Source organism: Gallus gallus, chromosome 4 (assembly GCF_016699485.2).
Source record: "Gallus gallus isolate bGalGal1 chromosome 4, bGalGal1.mat.broiler.GRCg7b, whole genome shotgun sequence".
NCBI lineage: Eukaryota > Metazoa > Chordata > Aves > Galliformes > Phasianidae > Gallus > Gallus gallus.
In genome coordinates, this window is record NC_052535.1 from 10,933,118 (window position 1) to 10,947,454 (window position 14,337).

Consider the following 14,337-nt stretch of genomic DNA (forward strand, 5'->3'; position numbering starts at 1 on the left):
TGTTCAAGGAACGTTTGGATGTTGTGTTGAGGGACATGGTTTAGTGAGAACTACTGGTGATGGGTGGATGGTTGGACTGGGTGATCCTGTGGGTCTTTTCCAACCTTGGTGATTCTGTGATACTATGGTGTTGCAGGCAAGCATTACTTATATTATACAACAATTCAGCAGCTATGCTTGTAAGGATATATTAACAGAATATTCTGTGCTATTTCTCCTTCAAATCAATGCTGGCAAGAGGTCCCTTCTGGGTCCCGCTTGTATACCATGGGACGGCTCCAGGGCTCTGCTCACACCCATACAATTTAGCTGTGGGCAGCAGCACAGCACCCCGCTGGCAGTGCATCCCAGGGCTCAGCATCTTCAGCAGTGCCACCAAACTGGGATGAGTGGCACCAGTCGTGATGCTGGCATCCAGGGGGGAACTAATTGGGCTGGAGATGGGGGCTCAGCAAAGGGAAATACAAACTGCTGCCCCTGGGGAGGGACAGCTCCACACTGGGGCACTCTGTGCTGGGACAAGCATCTCCTTCTATGGTCTGATCATTGCATTCCCCAGCCTGCCTGGGCCTGCTAGGTTAAATCACTTTTTCTCTTTTTTCTTTTTTTTTAAAGCTTAATGGTATTGCAGAGAAACCAAGACTGCTAACAAAACTAAGCAAAGACAAAGTCAATAAATAATTTCATGTACCCACAGGTATCAGGGCAACAGGGAAGTGTGACAGAAGGCAGCGAGATAGACAAACATGGTAGTACCTCCTCTGAGGGGTATAGGCCATCTGTAACCAGTCAGAGTTCGATGTTAGAGGGAAATTACTTCCCTTCCAAAGGGCAGCAAACTCCCATCATGGGTTTGAGTTGTGTTGGTTTCCCCTTGGGCAGCCCCACCAATACCATGTGCAGAACTGTGAGCACTCAGCTGCTGCTGCTTGGGGTGAACTGAAGGAAAGGATTTAAAAACCCTCACCCCTAAAACAGCTGCAATCTGGTCCAGCAGAGAATGCTCTCCAGTGCTGGTAAAAACCTGAATATCACACTGGCATCCCAATGGGATGGGGGCAGCCTGCCTAAAAACTAATTAAACAGTTGCTAGGTCCACACATTGTTTGCTTTGTGCAATGAGGTACTGCTGAAGTGTGTAATGACCTCTGGGCACTCCCAGTTTAACACTGCTTAAACTTGCTGAGCTCTGAAATACAGCTCCTGCTGAAGTCAGTGCAAGAGGAGACCAGTGTGCGTGTGTGGGGGGTGGGGGGGGGCGGAGTTAAATGAGATTTGGACATGATACCAGAATTTCATATGGGAATAAAAAAGAGGAGCAGGAGAATGAAGTCAGCGAGCATCCATACTGCTGTTGGCTGCCTGGAGCCAAACCTTCCTGTCCCCATGCTGCAGTGGAGGCAGGAAATCCTCTGTGCAAGCAGCACTCATATCTTGGCCTACACGCTACACCCCAAAACACCCTATATTTTCCCTCCTGTGCAGAAAAACCCAGCAGGAAACAGAGGAGCCGTTGTCAACAGCCAGTGACAGGCACGGTGCTCCAACAGAGTGATTTGCATTTAAGCAAATAGTTTTAAAGCACATGAAGGTCTCCACAGGCATGGATGCAGCTGAGTGAGAACAGCAGTGCTTAGGGGGTGCCACCTCATTTGCACAGGTCTTCAGGAGGCGCGCAGGGAGCACAAAGAGCTGTGGATAAGGGGGGGAAGAGCCTGAACCTACCTTGCAAATCACCCTGAAGTCATCTGCATGTGGGGAGGAAGCATGGCTCTGTGCCAGCAGGAAAAGGCTAGAGTGGGCATGGTTGGTTACCCCCCCCCCCCCCCCCCCCCATACACACTCAGAAACATACACAGCCTCATGGGTGCCATAAACTAGTGAGGGACACGCTTGTAAACTAGTTTAAAGGCATTTCTCCAACTCGGAGTCTGGTTTTAAAGCAGCAAATAAATGGGAAAACATGCGTTAGAAATCTCTAGTGTTGTGTTAAAAAAAAAGAGAGACATGAATAATTTCATTGCTGTTTATCACCAAGATATCACAGGCTCGGTCCTATGAAACTGAGATCCATTAACATGTTGAGCCAGCCACACAGGAAACATCCCCAGCATCTAGGAGGTTAAATCAGGATCCATGCTGATGGGCAGGGACATCTCAAAGGACCTGGAAGGAAGAAATGTCTCACAGTGAGGGTGCTGTGTAATAGAGCAGGTTGCTCTGAGAAGTTGTGGGTGCCCCATCATTGAAGGTGCTTAAAGTTAGGTTGGATGGGGCTTTGAGCAACCTGATCTGTTAATAGATGCATTGGACCAAATGATCCTCAAGGTCCCTCCCAGCCCAAACCATTCATGTTCTGACCATCAGAGGAGCCACAAGTGCAGCCCTGCCCCACACCTGAGGCCCCAAACCTTGCACATCTCCAAACCCAACACGACCCTACACACAGCTGTGACACTCCTTCCTCCAGCTCAGAATGGTTTTAGCTGGGGTACAAAGAAGCTGACTAAGGTTGTGCATTGGATTTGCACTGAATGTGAGCCCCACCAGAGTGTCCCATCACAAACCCAGGGTGAAATCAGGGACTGGGAGGTGAGAGCTGGTCTGCACTTTTCTTGGGGTCTAAACTTTAGCACAAGGCATGTGTTGGTTTCCATATCATCTTGGAGTGAAAAGAGTGGGATATTTATGAATTTACACGGAAAAAGGCAAAGAAGGCTGTACCTTTCCTTGTCTGCACAACTGGAGTCATGTTCCTGCAGCCACCCCTGTGTTGTGTGATCTGTGAAAAAACACATTTGCTCCCAGACATCACTGAAAGCAACCTGAGAGGCACAGCATGGGGCGCTGAATTCAGCGGATGGCATCTGGGGCTGGGATAGGGAAGGAATACTGTCACCAGAGAGGTTAGGAGGACTTCTCAGAAGGAGGAAAAAAACAACTTTTGAATAATTCACATTGGTGTTTGATGTCATACGGGCTCAGGGAGATAAGGAAGGGCACTTACAGCAGAGGAAGATGGCGAGGATCGGCAGGGCCAACACAGCCGCTGTGCTGACCACAAGGGTGGTGACATCCATGAACGCCGTGCAGCCTTCTTCTGCGGTCAGACAAGGAAAAAGCAGCAGAAAACTCAGTCAGTAAAGACAAGAAAAAGAGCAGTCGGCCACTATGTTTAAATACAATTAGGAAAAAGAAAAAGCAAATCTCGGGGGGAAAAAAAAACCCAACAACAACAACTTGATGGATTTTTTGGAGCAACCCCAGCTCTGAATGGTAGAGCAGAAGAGCTGTGGCAGACAACTTTCTCACCATGGCGCTGGTGGATGTTCTTCATGTGGAAGCTGCTTGTCACCACCACCAAGAGCACCCCTCCTGGAGCAGCATAGCCCATCGTGCGCTGTGCTGGCCATGGGAAGGACAAGGAAGAAATGTCACTGTGTGCTTCCACAGGTGGGCAGGGGCTGCCAGCATGACTTGGTACAGAAGTGATAAGATCTGTGGCAAAATAAACCCCCTTATCATTTGGTTTTATCTCCGTTCTTGCCCCTCTTGAACAGCTCACCTGCTGTGCTTTTGAGCTGGATGAGCTTCGTAGGCTGGAACGTCACGGTAAAGGCCACTAGAAAGGTGATCACAATCACATACAACAGGAAAATCTCTGGCACTATGACAGCAATAGATGGGCCTGGAAGAGAACAGCACAGAGCTGAGCACCACTTTTCCATTTGCCTACCACTTTCAGGATTTTATAAGTCTCCATCATGTCCCTTTCTCATCCTCCTGGACTTTCAGTCTCCCCCTTCCCCCCCAACCTGCAGCTCTATTTCTTGGTCATTTTAAGTGCCCTTCTGCAGTTACCCACCAGGAAAAGGCTTTGTGAATAAAGGAGGACCACCGCATTAGTAGTATGAGTGAGTGTTTAATCCATATGGTGGTTTCTCAGCTTGCCACGGACATGTCGTCCCTGGGGGGCCCATTTCCTCTATGAAGGGCCCATCTCCTCTCCAGCCAACACACAGATGGATGTTCATCTCCCATAAGGCCCCCACTCCAATGATTACTTTTGCATGTTGTACTCTTTGTGAGGGAAATAATTGGGATCTGCACTGCAACACTCTCCAAAATACCTCTTACCTTCTTCTCTCATCCAGAGGATCCCAGCAGTGCCGGCCAGGATGGAGGAGATGCACACCAGCCCACAGGTGTAGGCACTGAGCCACCTCCACAGCTCTCCCCCTAGACATCAGAGCAGAGTGGGGTGACATCCATGTCCCCCCAGGCTGCCCCACACCATTCCCCAGCCCTCCTTTTGGGTGGGATGCAGCAGTGGGGTGTCCCTGTCCAGGGTATGGTACGGTTGACCCACTTTAAAGAAGGGATAGCTGTAAAGGGTTCTGCAACCATGGCACAGAGTATGTAAAATACTTCATTAAAATGGAGTCTTAGAACGAAAATGCTCGGAGATGCTACAATTTTCTATTAAAGTGTCCCTCAGTCACCTCAACAGTCTGAGCAAAATTATGTAAGGATATGCTAGGGTTCAACCTGACCTAAAAACATAACAAAATCAGTTTTCTCCATTAAAACAAACAAAAAATAACAACCAAGGAGAGTTCACGCTTAAGATAACCCTCCAGATGAGAAGGGGAGATGTTCAGTCATCAGAAAGGGGGCATGAGTTAGTTACCACCTCTTCCCACAAAACTGCGTGTTCAGCTGTCCCCGGTGCAGACTCACTTATTCTTAGCTTTTCAGACTGGCAGACAGGAAAAATTATGCCCCATCCTGAGACAGCAGCAAAGACCACAGCAACCACTGAAATCCTCAGCACATCCTGCAAGGGGGGGGAGAGACCTAGGAAAAAGAAAAAGAAAAACAATCTGTGAAGCTGGGAGCGATGTCACAGTAGGATCATCACGGAGAGCTCTGGTAGGCCATGGGGCTCACAGCTAGGTTGGGTTTCTCAGTTTGCCCACTGGTAGATTTATTTCTGCTGGAGGCTCTGGTCCATGAAACACCCAACTGGGAATGCATGTTGCCCACAGGCATCCTTCCCACTACTCTGACCATATCCTGCCCACTACTGTCTGCCAAGGGTTGTGATGTTGACTTAGGCTTAGGGATATTCTCTAAGAAGAAGCGGCCAAGTTCTGCCCATCGCACCAAGATCTGTGGCTTAGCGCCGGCTAGAGGTGAGATGGAAGACTGCAGATTGCTTCCCATCATCCTACAGTAGTGAGCTCTGGTTGACGGCACGTGGACTTCCTAGATGGCAAGACCTTGGGATATGGAGGAAGAAGAATGAAGTGAAGTAACCAAGGGATACTGGGAACAGGTGGAACAAGGGAAGTGTTGGGTTCTGGAAAGCAGCCTGACTCCATGTCTCTCAGGGCTGCCTATGGGAAGCTCATTTTTAGCCACTATTTTATTGATCACCTGCAACAGTGACGTTCAGGGAGGTCTCCTGCCAGCTTATCCCATTGCTGGCATTGCAGGAGTAGGAGCCACAGTCCGACTTCTTTGCCACCCTTAGGTGCAAAACACTGAGGCTTCCAGAGAGGTGGTAACTTCTGTCTGGGGGAAGCATCTGCCCATCCTTTTTCCAGGTGAACGTGTCTGCCCTGCCCTCCGCCACCTCACACAGTACCTCACCACTTGCCTTCGCCACCAGGCCCCTGCTCCAGAGCTGAGGGTGAGACACAGGCTCTGGAAAGGAAACAGAAACACCAGCACTTCTCTCAGACCTGAGCAGGACCATCCGCAGTGGGGATCAGGGTGGTAGTGTTCATTAAAGCATCCTTGAATCCGCAAGGATGCAATTGCAGGTGACTTTTGCTGGAAAGTCTTGCACTGCACAGGGTTGCTGGGCTTTCTAGCATTTTAGTTCTCCTAGTTTTTTTTTTTTAATCATATTTGGGTTAATACAGCATGTTTAGTACATGAGGGAAAAAAAAAAAAGAGGAAAAGGAAGGCAAATTTCTCTCCAGCAGAGAAGCTGCAGTAACATCATGGCAGCAGCACTACTAGAAAGAAAATAATCAGAGCAAATTAAGGGAATTGGCAAGAGCAACATCAAGAAGGGACTTGTGTGTTATTTAAAGCATGCTCTTATCTCTGCAGCAGCACTTTGCACCTGGAAACAGCAAAGAATCAGAGACAGCATGATGTGTGGGGGGAGGATGTTGGTGACTTCTCCATAAAAACCACCCCTCTGGGTTTCGCTCCATTAGTGATGCCAGCTTCCCCTTGGAAATTATGCAGCATGGGTGACACTGGCCACAACACTGCCAGGCTCTCCATCACTTCTCAGAGAGCAGAAAACAAGGGATGAAAGAGACTTTCCAGTATGGGGTTGAGCCCTTTGTCACATCTAGATGCTGCAGAAGCATCACCACAGCTGGTGGTCTCCCAGAGTTCTCTGGGAAGGTCTCTATCCACGGCTGGTCCAAGCTCCCCATGACTGGCCTGTCAGGCTTAGCCCAAATCTCTTCCCCAAACCCCTTTGCTTGGCTGATAATTCACATATGTTCAAAAGCATCGCCCGCATCCATCACCCCACTCCTCTCTCTCATAGCCACCACTTACTGAGGACATCCAGCAAGATTGTCAAGCTCTCCCTTTCTGCTCGGTTGACAGTCACTCTGTAGATGCCACTGTCACTTTCCTGGAGGTCCTCCAGGAGGAGAGATCCATTGGATGCATGCAGATGGGCTCGTGCAATATATGGCATGTGGATGGTCAGGTTGTGCCTCTCATACTGCAGGATGGTGTGGGAAGCAGTGCCGTTGAGGTGCTCCCATTGTACGGAGTGGATGAGTGTGATGTTATGCGGCCCTGCAAGCAGCACTGAGGAACCCACCATGGCCACTCTTCTCTGCAGGGCACTCTCCACTTCTGCAGCCTGTTTCAAAGGCACCAGCAGCCCTGGATGGTAGAAGATGAAGAGAAAACAAGCCAGGGAGATGGAGCAAGTCTTGGGAGTGGTACTCACTGTGCCAAGGACACACAGGTAGCATCTGGACAGCTTGGTCTTCATGTCTCACAACCCACTGCCATCAGGCAGTGTGATATCCCATCTGGAGCTTATATTAGATGGTCTGAGAAATTTGCCTGCAGGGCTGAGACCTTTTCTACTCAAGTTCTGTGTGTTAGGGTGGCTTTCCCTACCAGTCTGTGCCCAGAAGGCACTTCCCAAGCATCTCATTCCCAGTTCCTGATCTAGTTTGGAGCTGAAAGCATCCATCTGCTCCCACCTGAGAGGGATAGAGCTGCTTCCCCAAAAACGCATGTCAATTTATGGGTTTTACATGAGGCTCTGAGGAGTTCAAAGAGTCACAGCTCCCAGACCAAATGGAATAGAGAGTTTTCAGGGAAAGCCAGGCAGAAATAACTGCTAAAAATCTTGCCTTGCAGAGTCCTTACAAAGGAGCAAATAAAGAAGATGAAGGTAATTAGTTTAGAGGAAGAGGAAATGAGAGGAACGGCATCTGTTTACCTAGAAACGATAACAGTCATGAAAGTCATTTTTTAGCCAGGCTCAAACCCAACAAATCGCTGCTGATACTCCCAGCATAACAAACACACCCACGCCTCCGCTGATGGAAACTCCGGGATTTCTGTTTGAGGCCCTCTTCCCCTCAACGGGGCAGCCATGCTAACCCTGAGCATCCTGATGGAGGCGGCTCGAGGTGAGGAGCAGCAGCAGAGGCCCAGCAGGCAGTGAGGGCTGCTCTTCCTCCTCTCTCTCTGCCACGTCTCAGTTCCTGCCCCGATGAAAACTGTTGCTGCACATTCACACTGCAAACCCTCCTAAAAACTACCCTTCCTGAGCAAACTTGCTATTTCCCTTAGGAATTTTGCAGTGGAGGAAAGAAGTCAGCCACAACAAGGCAAACGAAACGAGCCCAGCTGATGGTTTCTCTAGTTCTCATACTGGTAACCTATAGAAACAGCCATCAGGCTTTAATCCTGTGCCTTCATCACCTGAGAGATGTGTGCAAGGAGAATAAACGAGCTTTTAACAGAAAGCCCCCTTGTTACAGAGGAACGCTCTTCACACAGCATCAACATAAAATAAGAGAAAACACTCCATTACAAACATCTTTGTACAACTGCAGTAGCCCAGGCTCATCCTGTACGTGCTCAGCACCCACAAACACTACAACATCTGGACAACTGTGTGTTTTTCCCTATTTTAGATGCTCAGCCTGAAAACCTTCATCCATTTGCTCTTCAAGCCAGCCAGTGCATACGTTAAGATCACAGATTATTCCTAGGACTGCAATAAAGGCTGTGTTGTCACATATATTGATCTCTGCATAACCATACCTGCAAAAAACTTTTAGCCTCAGTGCCATTCTCCTGAGCTGTCTCTATCTCCTCTGCCTTTAACTAACAAAGCAAAAATACTCTTTCCTTGCAGGACAAGCATTCAGCCCCACCTCAAAAAAAGCCTGACCCTTTATAGAGCAGCGATCCCCATGCATAACTGCCCAACTTCTTACACCTGTGCTGGTGTGCCCCCAGGTGAGGATTCAGACTGGAGCCCACTGGGTGGCATCAAACCCCCATTTACCTGCTAGGAGCACACCCAGCAGCTCCACGGGGTGGTGCAGCAGCATCCGTCGAGGAGAAAAGATTCAAAATTGCTTTGTTTAAAAAATACGAATTCCAAGTTAGGTTACTGCTTGGGAGGAGCTGGATAGCCGACGCTCTGCTTTGCAGGGCAGTGCCTAGGCTGGGCTGGCTCCAGGCTCACGTCTCCCCGCTGGCCGCTCCTCTCTGCCCTTGCTGCAGCTTCTCCTCCTTCCTGGGAGGTTTCTGCCAGCAGCAGCCGCTCCCGCCCCAGCGTTGTGATGCCCATCCCGATCCCGATCCCGTTCCCGCAGGGAGCGGGGCACCTTGTCCTAAAAAGCCAGACTGTGCCCCAGAAGTGGCCCCCCAAGAAATGCAGCACTTGGTGGCCAGGACAACCCAGGGAGAAGAACCACCCGACTCCAGGAGGGGTTCCTATTTCCATTTTGAAAGCAATATGAATTCCGGGAGAGGTCAGAAGGTCCATCTCCATCTCTTTCATGCAGCTCATACATCTTCCCCGGGAGAGCATCCCTGTTCCCTGAGGGGGGTTTCTCACCCCCTAACCTGTTTCTAGCAGTGGTTTTCTTCTCCACCAAGGCACATGTAGAATAGGATCACCCGTGTGCCACAAGCTTTCTGCAAGAGGAATTTCATTTTAAGGGACTGTGATCTGAAGGAGCACCTGGGGACCACATTTAATGGTCAGAGAGATGAGAGTCTGGGGAAGGTTGGAGCTCAGAGCCAGAGCTCCAGAGAAAGATTTCTTGCCCTTCTGAGCATGTCTGGCTCCATCTGATTCCTCTGGGCCATCGAAACCAGAGTGAGCTGGATGCTGGGACCAGGCTGCACAGCTTTAGGAAGTGAGGGGTAGATGTCATCAAGCCCAAAGGAAGCACCACCATCACGCTGATGTCTGGCTGCTCCGTCACCCCTGTCCATGCTCCATCTGAGCCACGGAAACTCATTTGAACCACCTGTTGACACCAACCCTTTTCTGACTCATCTTTGGCTTTCATATCTTGCTGTTTTCTTTCCCACTTGACCCTTCCTTCCTCCGTCTTTGTCTCTTTCCAAATAAATACGCCCATAATTACTGTCCCCCTCACTGTTCCTCATTTTGCTACACAGAATCACAGAAGCACCAAGTGGTTTGGGTTGGATGATCCTCTGGTCCAATCTCTTGCCACGGGCAGGGACGTGTCTCACAACATCAGGTTGCTCCAAGCCTTGTCCAACCTGCCTTTGACCACCTCCATAAAACTTCTCTGGGCAACCTGCTCCAGTGCCTCAGCACCCAGATTTAGCATCTGGAATACTTCCACCCCTATATTTAGTATTTCTGACACCATAGCCTGTTTTAGCTTTCTCTGGTGTTTCTGAGAGGGTTACCTCAGCAACCTTGGCCACATGTGAAACCCATGCATACCTTGCAGCCCCATCTCTGAGTTTTGATGCTTCTCACACTATGATATGTCACAGTCTGTGATCTCCCCCTTACTGTTTTTCTCTTTCTTTCTTTTCTTTTCTTTTCTTTTCTTTTCTTTTCTTTTCTTTTCTTTTCTTTTCTTTTCTTTTCTTTTCTTTTCTTTTCTTTTCTTTTCTTTTCTTTTCTTTTCTTTTCTTTTCTTTTCTTTTCTTTTCTTTCCTTTTCTTTCCTTTTCTTTCCTTTTCTTTCCTTTTCTTTCCTTTTCTTTCCTTTTCTTTCCTTTTCTTTCCTTTTCTTTCTTTCTTTCATTTTTTTGTTAAAGCAGAGGCTGTTCCCACTTGGATCTTTTCATACTGCTTTGTTGGCAACCATGCATTTTCATTTTTAATAAAACTTCTCTATTTCCCTGTGGCTAGCAAAGTGCAGGCTCTCTGTTCCTATCTCCTCGGTTCCTCAGTGCAGCGTCTCACCACCGGACATTCGTATTCAGTCATAATGCTGCACTCACAGTGCTCAGGTGCTGCAAAACTAAAAGCAACAGAAACATCTGTGAAGGTGCTGGTGTTCAACTGCAGCAGAAAAATGTGATTTGTCACTGGGAGCAGCAGTTCTGTCCCTTCCCTGGAGGCAATGCTCCCACCATGTACCCAACATCCATACCCACCCCTCCAAAGAGACATACTTATCAATCAGGATAATCTACCACATTATTCCTTCCACAACTTTTTGGAAAGATATTTTAAAGTCATGTTCTACATTTAGTCTTGAATGGATGACATGAAAAATTAGCTAACTCCTTTCATAAGTACTTCAAAAGCTTTTCTGGCACTTGTGTTGCACCCTGCACCTCTTAATGGTCTGGGAGAGATAAAACAGCAAACACAGCAGCACAAACCTGTAAATACTGGCTGTGAGGAAGAGTATGCACACACGCTGCTTTGGGCCGCAGCACCTTCTTGTGGTTGGAGAGAGATAAGAGCAGCTGTCAGCACATACGTACCTAATGTCACAACCTGTCCAAAAGCACAGCCTCAGGCCTCACTTTTCCAGCCCCATGCTGCTGCAACCCAACACGTCATGAAGGGGCAATCATTGGTCTCTGCTAGAAGTCAGAAGCGTCCGGATGAAGAAAAAATGGTGTTTGTTGGTTGATCTCAGCATTCCTGTTGCAGGCAGTTTGGTGCACTCTGGCTTTTGCCAGGGAAGTGCTTGGCTGAAGGGTTTACCCAGAGCTTTTCTAAATTCTCCACGCAGTTTTAAAAGAGAGGAAGAAATGAATCAGTAAGGCATTTTCTCCACCAGATCAGTTCTGGTGAAGCCCTGTGAGACTTTTTCACTCTGAGTAAATTGGATGTCTGTCAGAGTTCTGGAATGGCAGGGCAGTGGAGGCCTGCAGGCACTTTTTCTAATCCAAGGCCTTGCTTGCACAGGGTCTCTTGGAGATGGTCACCAGGACCATGTTCTGTTTGGGTGTGAATGTCTTGGCCTGGTTCTTCAGCCCCACCAGCTTGATAAATTCACTTATCCAACCCACACTTTGTCAGCTTCTCTATGAGGAAGTTTTGGGAGATGGCATCAGAAGCCTCACTAAAGCTGAGGTAAGCATCATCCACTGCTCTGCCCTCATCTACCAGGCAGCCACTTCAATGCAGAAGGCTGTCAGGTTGGTTAAGTGGGATTTCTCATCCATAAATCCACTCCGACTCTTCCCAGTAGCCTTCTTGCCTGTCATGTGTTGGGAAGTGGTTTCCCTCACCTACTCAGGATTCAAGGGGAGGCTGACCAGCCTGGAGCTCCCCCAGGTCCTCCTTTCTGAAGGCAGGAGTGATGTTTGCCCTTCACCAGCCTTCATGAACCTCTCCCAGTTGCCACAGCCTCCCAGAGATGACCAAAAGCAGCCTTGCCATGCCATCAGCCTCTCCCTCAGAGCTTGTGGGTGCATCCCATCACACCCCATGGGCCTACATACATCCAGCTGACTTGGGTGCTGCCGAACGTGCTCCCCTCCCACCAAGGGAAAGTGGTCTTACTGGTGAAGACTGAGGTGAAGAAGGCATCGGGTATGTTGGCATTTTCCATGCCCTTTGTCACCAGGTCCCTTGCCCCACTCAGAGCAGGTCACACTCAGCAGGAGATTACTTTCAGCCACACGGGATGGGTTAAAACAAGGAAGAAGCTAGGACAAGCAACAGGGCCACTGAGTGGAACAGTGCACTTGGTGAATCTTTAAAAACAAAGGCAGCAAGTATCCGGCAGAGGAAGCTGCTCTGAGATGCAGTGAGCAGTGTCTGAGAGGGAGACCTGCGAGCACCAAGACATTTGCAGCCACAAAGAAAGCCACACTGACCTTTAAAAGCTACAAAGGGCAGGCAGAGAAGGGGCCAGAGAGGCAAAGCCCTGTGAAGAAGCTGCTCGGAGGAGGAAATGGAAAGGCAGAGGCAGCCGATGAGGCTGCAGAACAAGTTAGAGGCCACGACATGGCGGAGGTGGGGACAAAATGTCGTCTGTAGAATGTGAAGCAAGAGGGGGGGGCAGAATGTCAGGGCGGGAGGGGGGAGGGGAAGAGGGCAGGAACTGGGCAGCAGGCAAACCTTATGGAGAAACTGTGGCCAACCATTCCTTCTCTCTCTTTTACTTTGTGCTCTACTGGTTTCTGCACATAGCGTGGGATGCAAGCGGAACCATGAGCTTGCTGTGGGGAATGTGTGATGGGCTAGGACTAGATGATCGTAGAGGTCTTTTCCAATCTTTATGATTCTACGGTTCTGTGACACCCCATACCTCTCTGCTGCATGAAGACCTGCTTTCCAGTCCCCGGGGCTACTCTTGCAGTCTACTAAAGAAGCGTAGAGTTTCAACCACATCATATAAGAAGCACAGCTATCCTATTTGCATATGACCCAGCGTGGAGGGCAGGATTTGACAAGCCTCATTAGCACAAAACTGCAGCGAACTGGTGTCAGTGTTGCATCTTGTACACATCAACACACACCAGCCTCTCTGCAGACACTGTCTTTCCACTGTTTGCTGATACGTGTTCTCATGCCAAGAGGGAAGCTGCATTACCTTGCCCAAATCATAGTGTCACATCCCAGCAGCCTGTAGCATGTTCCTACAGAAAGCATTTGAGCTGAGATCAGCTCATTATGTGTTGGGTGCCACATTCAGGTCAGTTCCTGGACTTGAGAAATCCCATGGAAGAATGGGCATTTCTGCTCATTGTGCATTAGCTGAGCATGGACTTGGACTTGGACCTCTTACGAGCTCTCCCTGCTGCCACCCTACAAGATCCTAGTCCTACAGGGAGGATTTAATGCACCCTGCCCTGCAGATCCTCTTTACAGATGACATTTCAGGGGCTGGGTTCTCCAAAGATGTCTTCTCCAAGCAGCTGCTCTGGGAGATGTAAGGCTCACAGTGATGTGATTGTGTTTCTGAGTGAACATTGGTTATTACAAATTTAGATCTCTATATCAATTTTGCTGCAGTACTGAGGTTATTTCGTTACTTAGCAGGCACCTGGGAGACTTTTCTGATGGGGCTCACAGCTACGGAAGAGTAGGTCTGTGCACCCAGCAGTCTTCCCTCACCCTCCCCTGCTCTCCATGGGTGGTGTTTCCAAATCTTTTAGAAGCTAGGCAGGGACAACTGCAGCTGTGCTTAAGGACAAGCGGTAAGGCACCACAAATGCTTCAGCCTCAAAACTAACACCCACAATTCCTGTGCGCTTACTTGCTGCTGCTTCGCTTTTTTAGTTCTTTCTTCTTCCCTGATGCTTGAGGTCTTACGATAACCACTGCAAAGGCACTGTTCATACCTGAGGCAGCTTTTCAGCTTTTGTGGTTTTATCATCACAAAGCACTTCTGTTTTTGGAAGAAAAACTACCGTAATGAACATCAGCAGGGTTTCACAAGGGTAGAGCAGCCCTGTACTTCAGCTGGTGCCAGTAGAGGGGCTTTGACCGCCACTATCATTGTCATCCCTCTTCAACATTATCCCAGACAACACAGGAGCACCCAAATGGAAAGGAGGCAGCAGTAGAGGCTTCTGTGCTGTCCCCAAGCCTGGCTGTGGTTGGGAGATGTCTAGCACTCTCATCCGGTCCTAATGTCCATTTATTACCAATGGGGCCCCAAGTTTCAGTACATGTTATCTAGTTTTCCATGAAACCCAGAGAGGAACAAAATTGCCTACGCTCTCACTGCATTTTGCAGAGACCCTAAAATGCTACTGCTCTGTAACCCCAAGGTTGAGCAAAGTTTATTGCAGAAAGGGTCTGCTCAAGTATTACTTGGCATTCTCGTAAAAACAAGGACACCAGGTCCAAAGA

The 14,337-nt window shown here is 48.9% G+C and overlaps 1 protein-coding gene across 7 annotated transcripts; it reads right to left on the reverse strand.

Moving 5' to 3' along the window:
- Positions 1-2,012: 2,012 nt before the first annotated feature.
- On the reverse strand, positions 2,013-8,792 carry LOC422295. 7 transcript variants are annotated; one of them, XM_015278539.4, is made up of 10 exons: positions 8,579-8,792; positions 6,589-6,927; positions 5,440-5,709; positions 4,741-4,857; positions 4,138-4,239; positions 3,566-3,688; positions 3,313-3,405; positions 3,008-3,100; positions 2,725-2,782; positions 2,013-2,166 (listed from the first exon to the last, which is right to left on the reverse strand). In XM_015278539.4, the coding sequence occupies exons 1-10, from the start codon at positions 8,622-8,624 to the stop codon at positions 2,115-2,117; spliced, it is 1,293 nt and encodes a 430-aa protein (XP_015134025.2). In that variant the 5' UTR covers positions 8,625-8,792; the 3' UTR covers positions 2,013-2,114. The 7 variants fall into 7 exon arrangements, 5 of the variants coding, with proteins under 5 accessions (XP_015134025.2, XP_040555184.1, XP_040555188.1 ...); XM_040699250.2 differs by having other exon boundaries at positions 3,313-3,498; XM_040699254.2 differs by lacking the exon at positions 4,138-4,239.
- Positions 8,793-14,337: the final 5,545 nt, after the last annotated feature.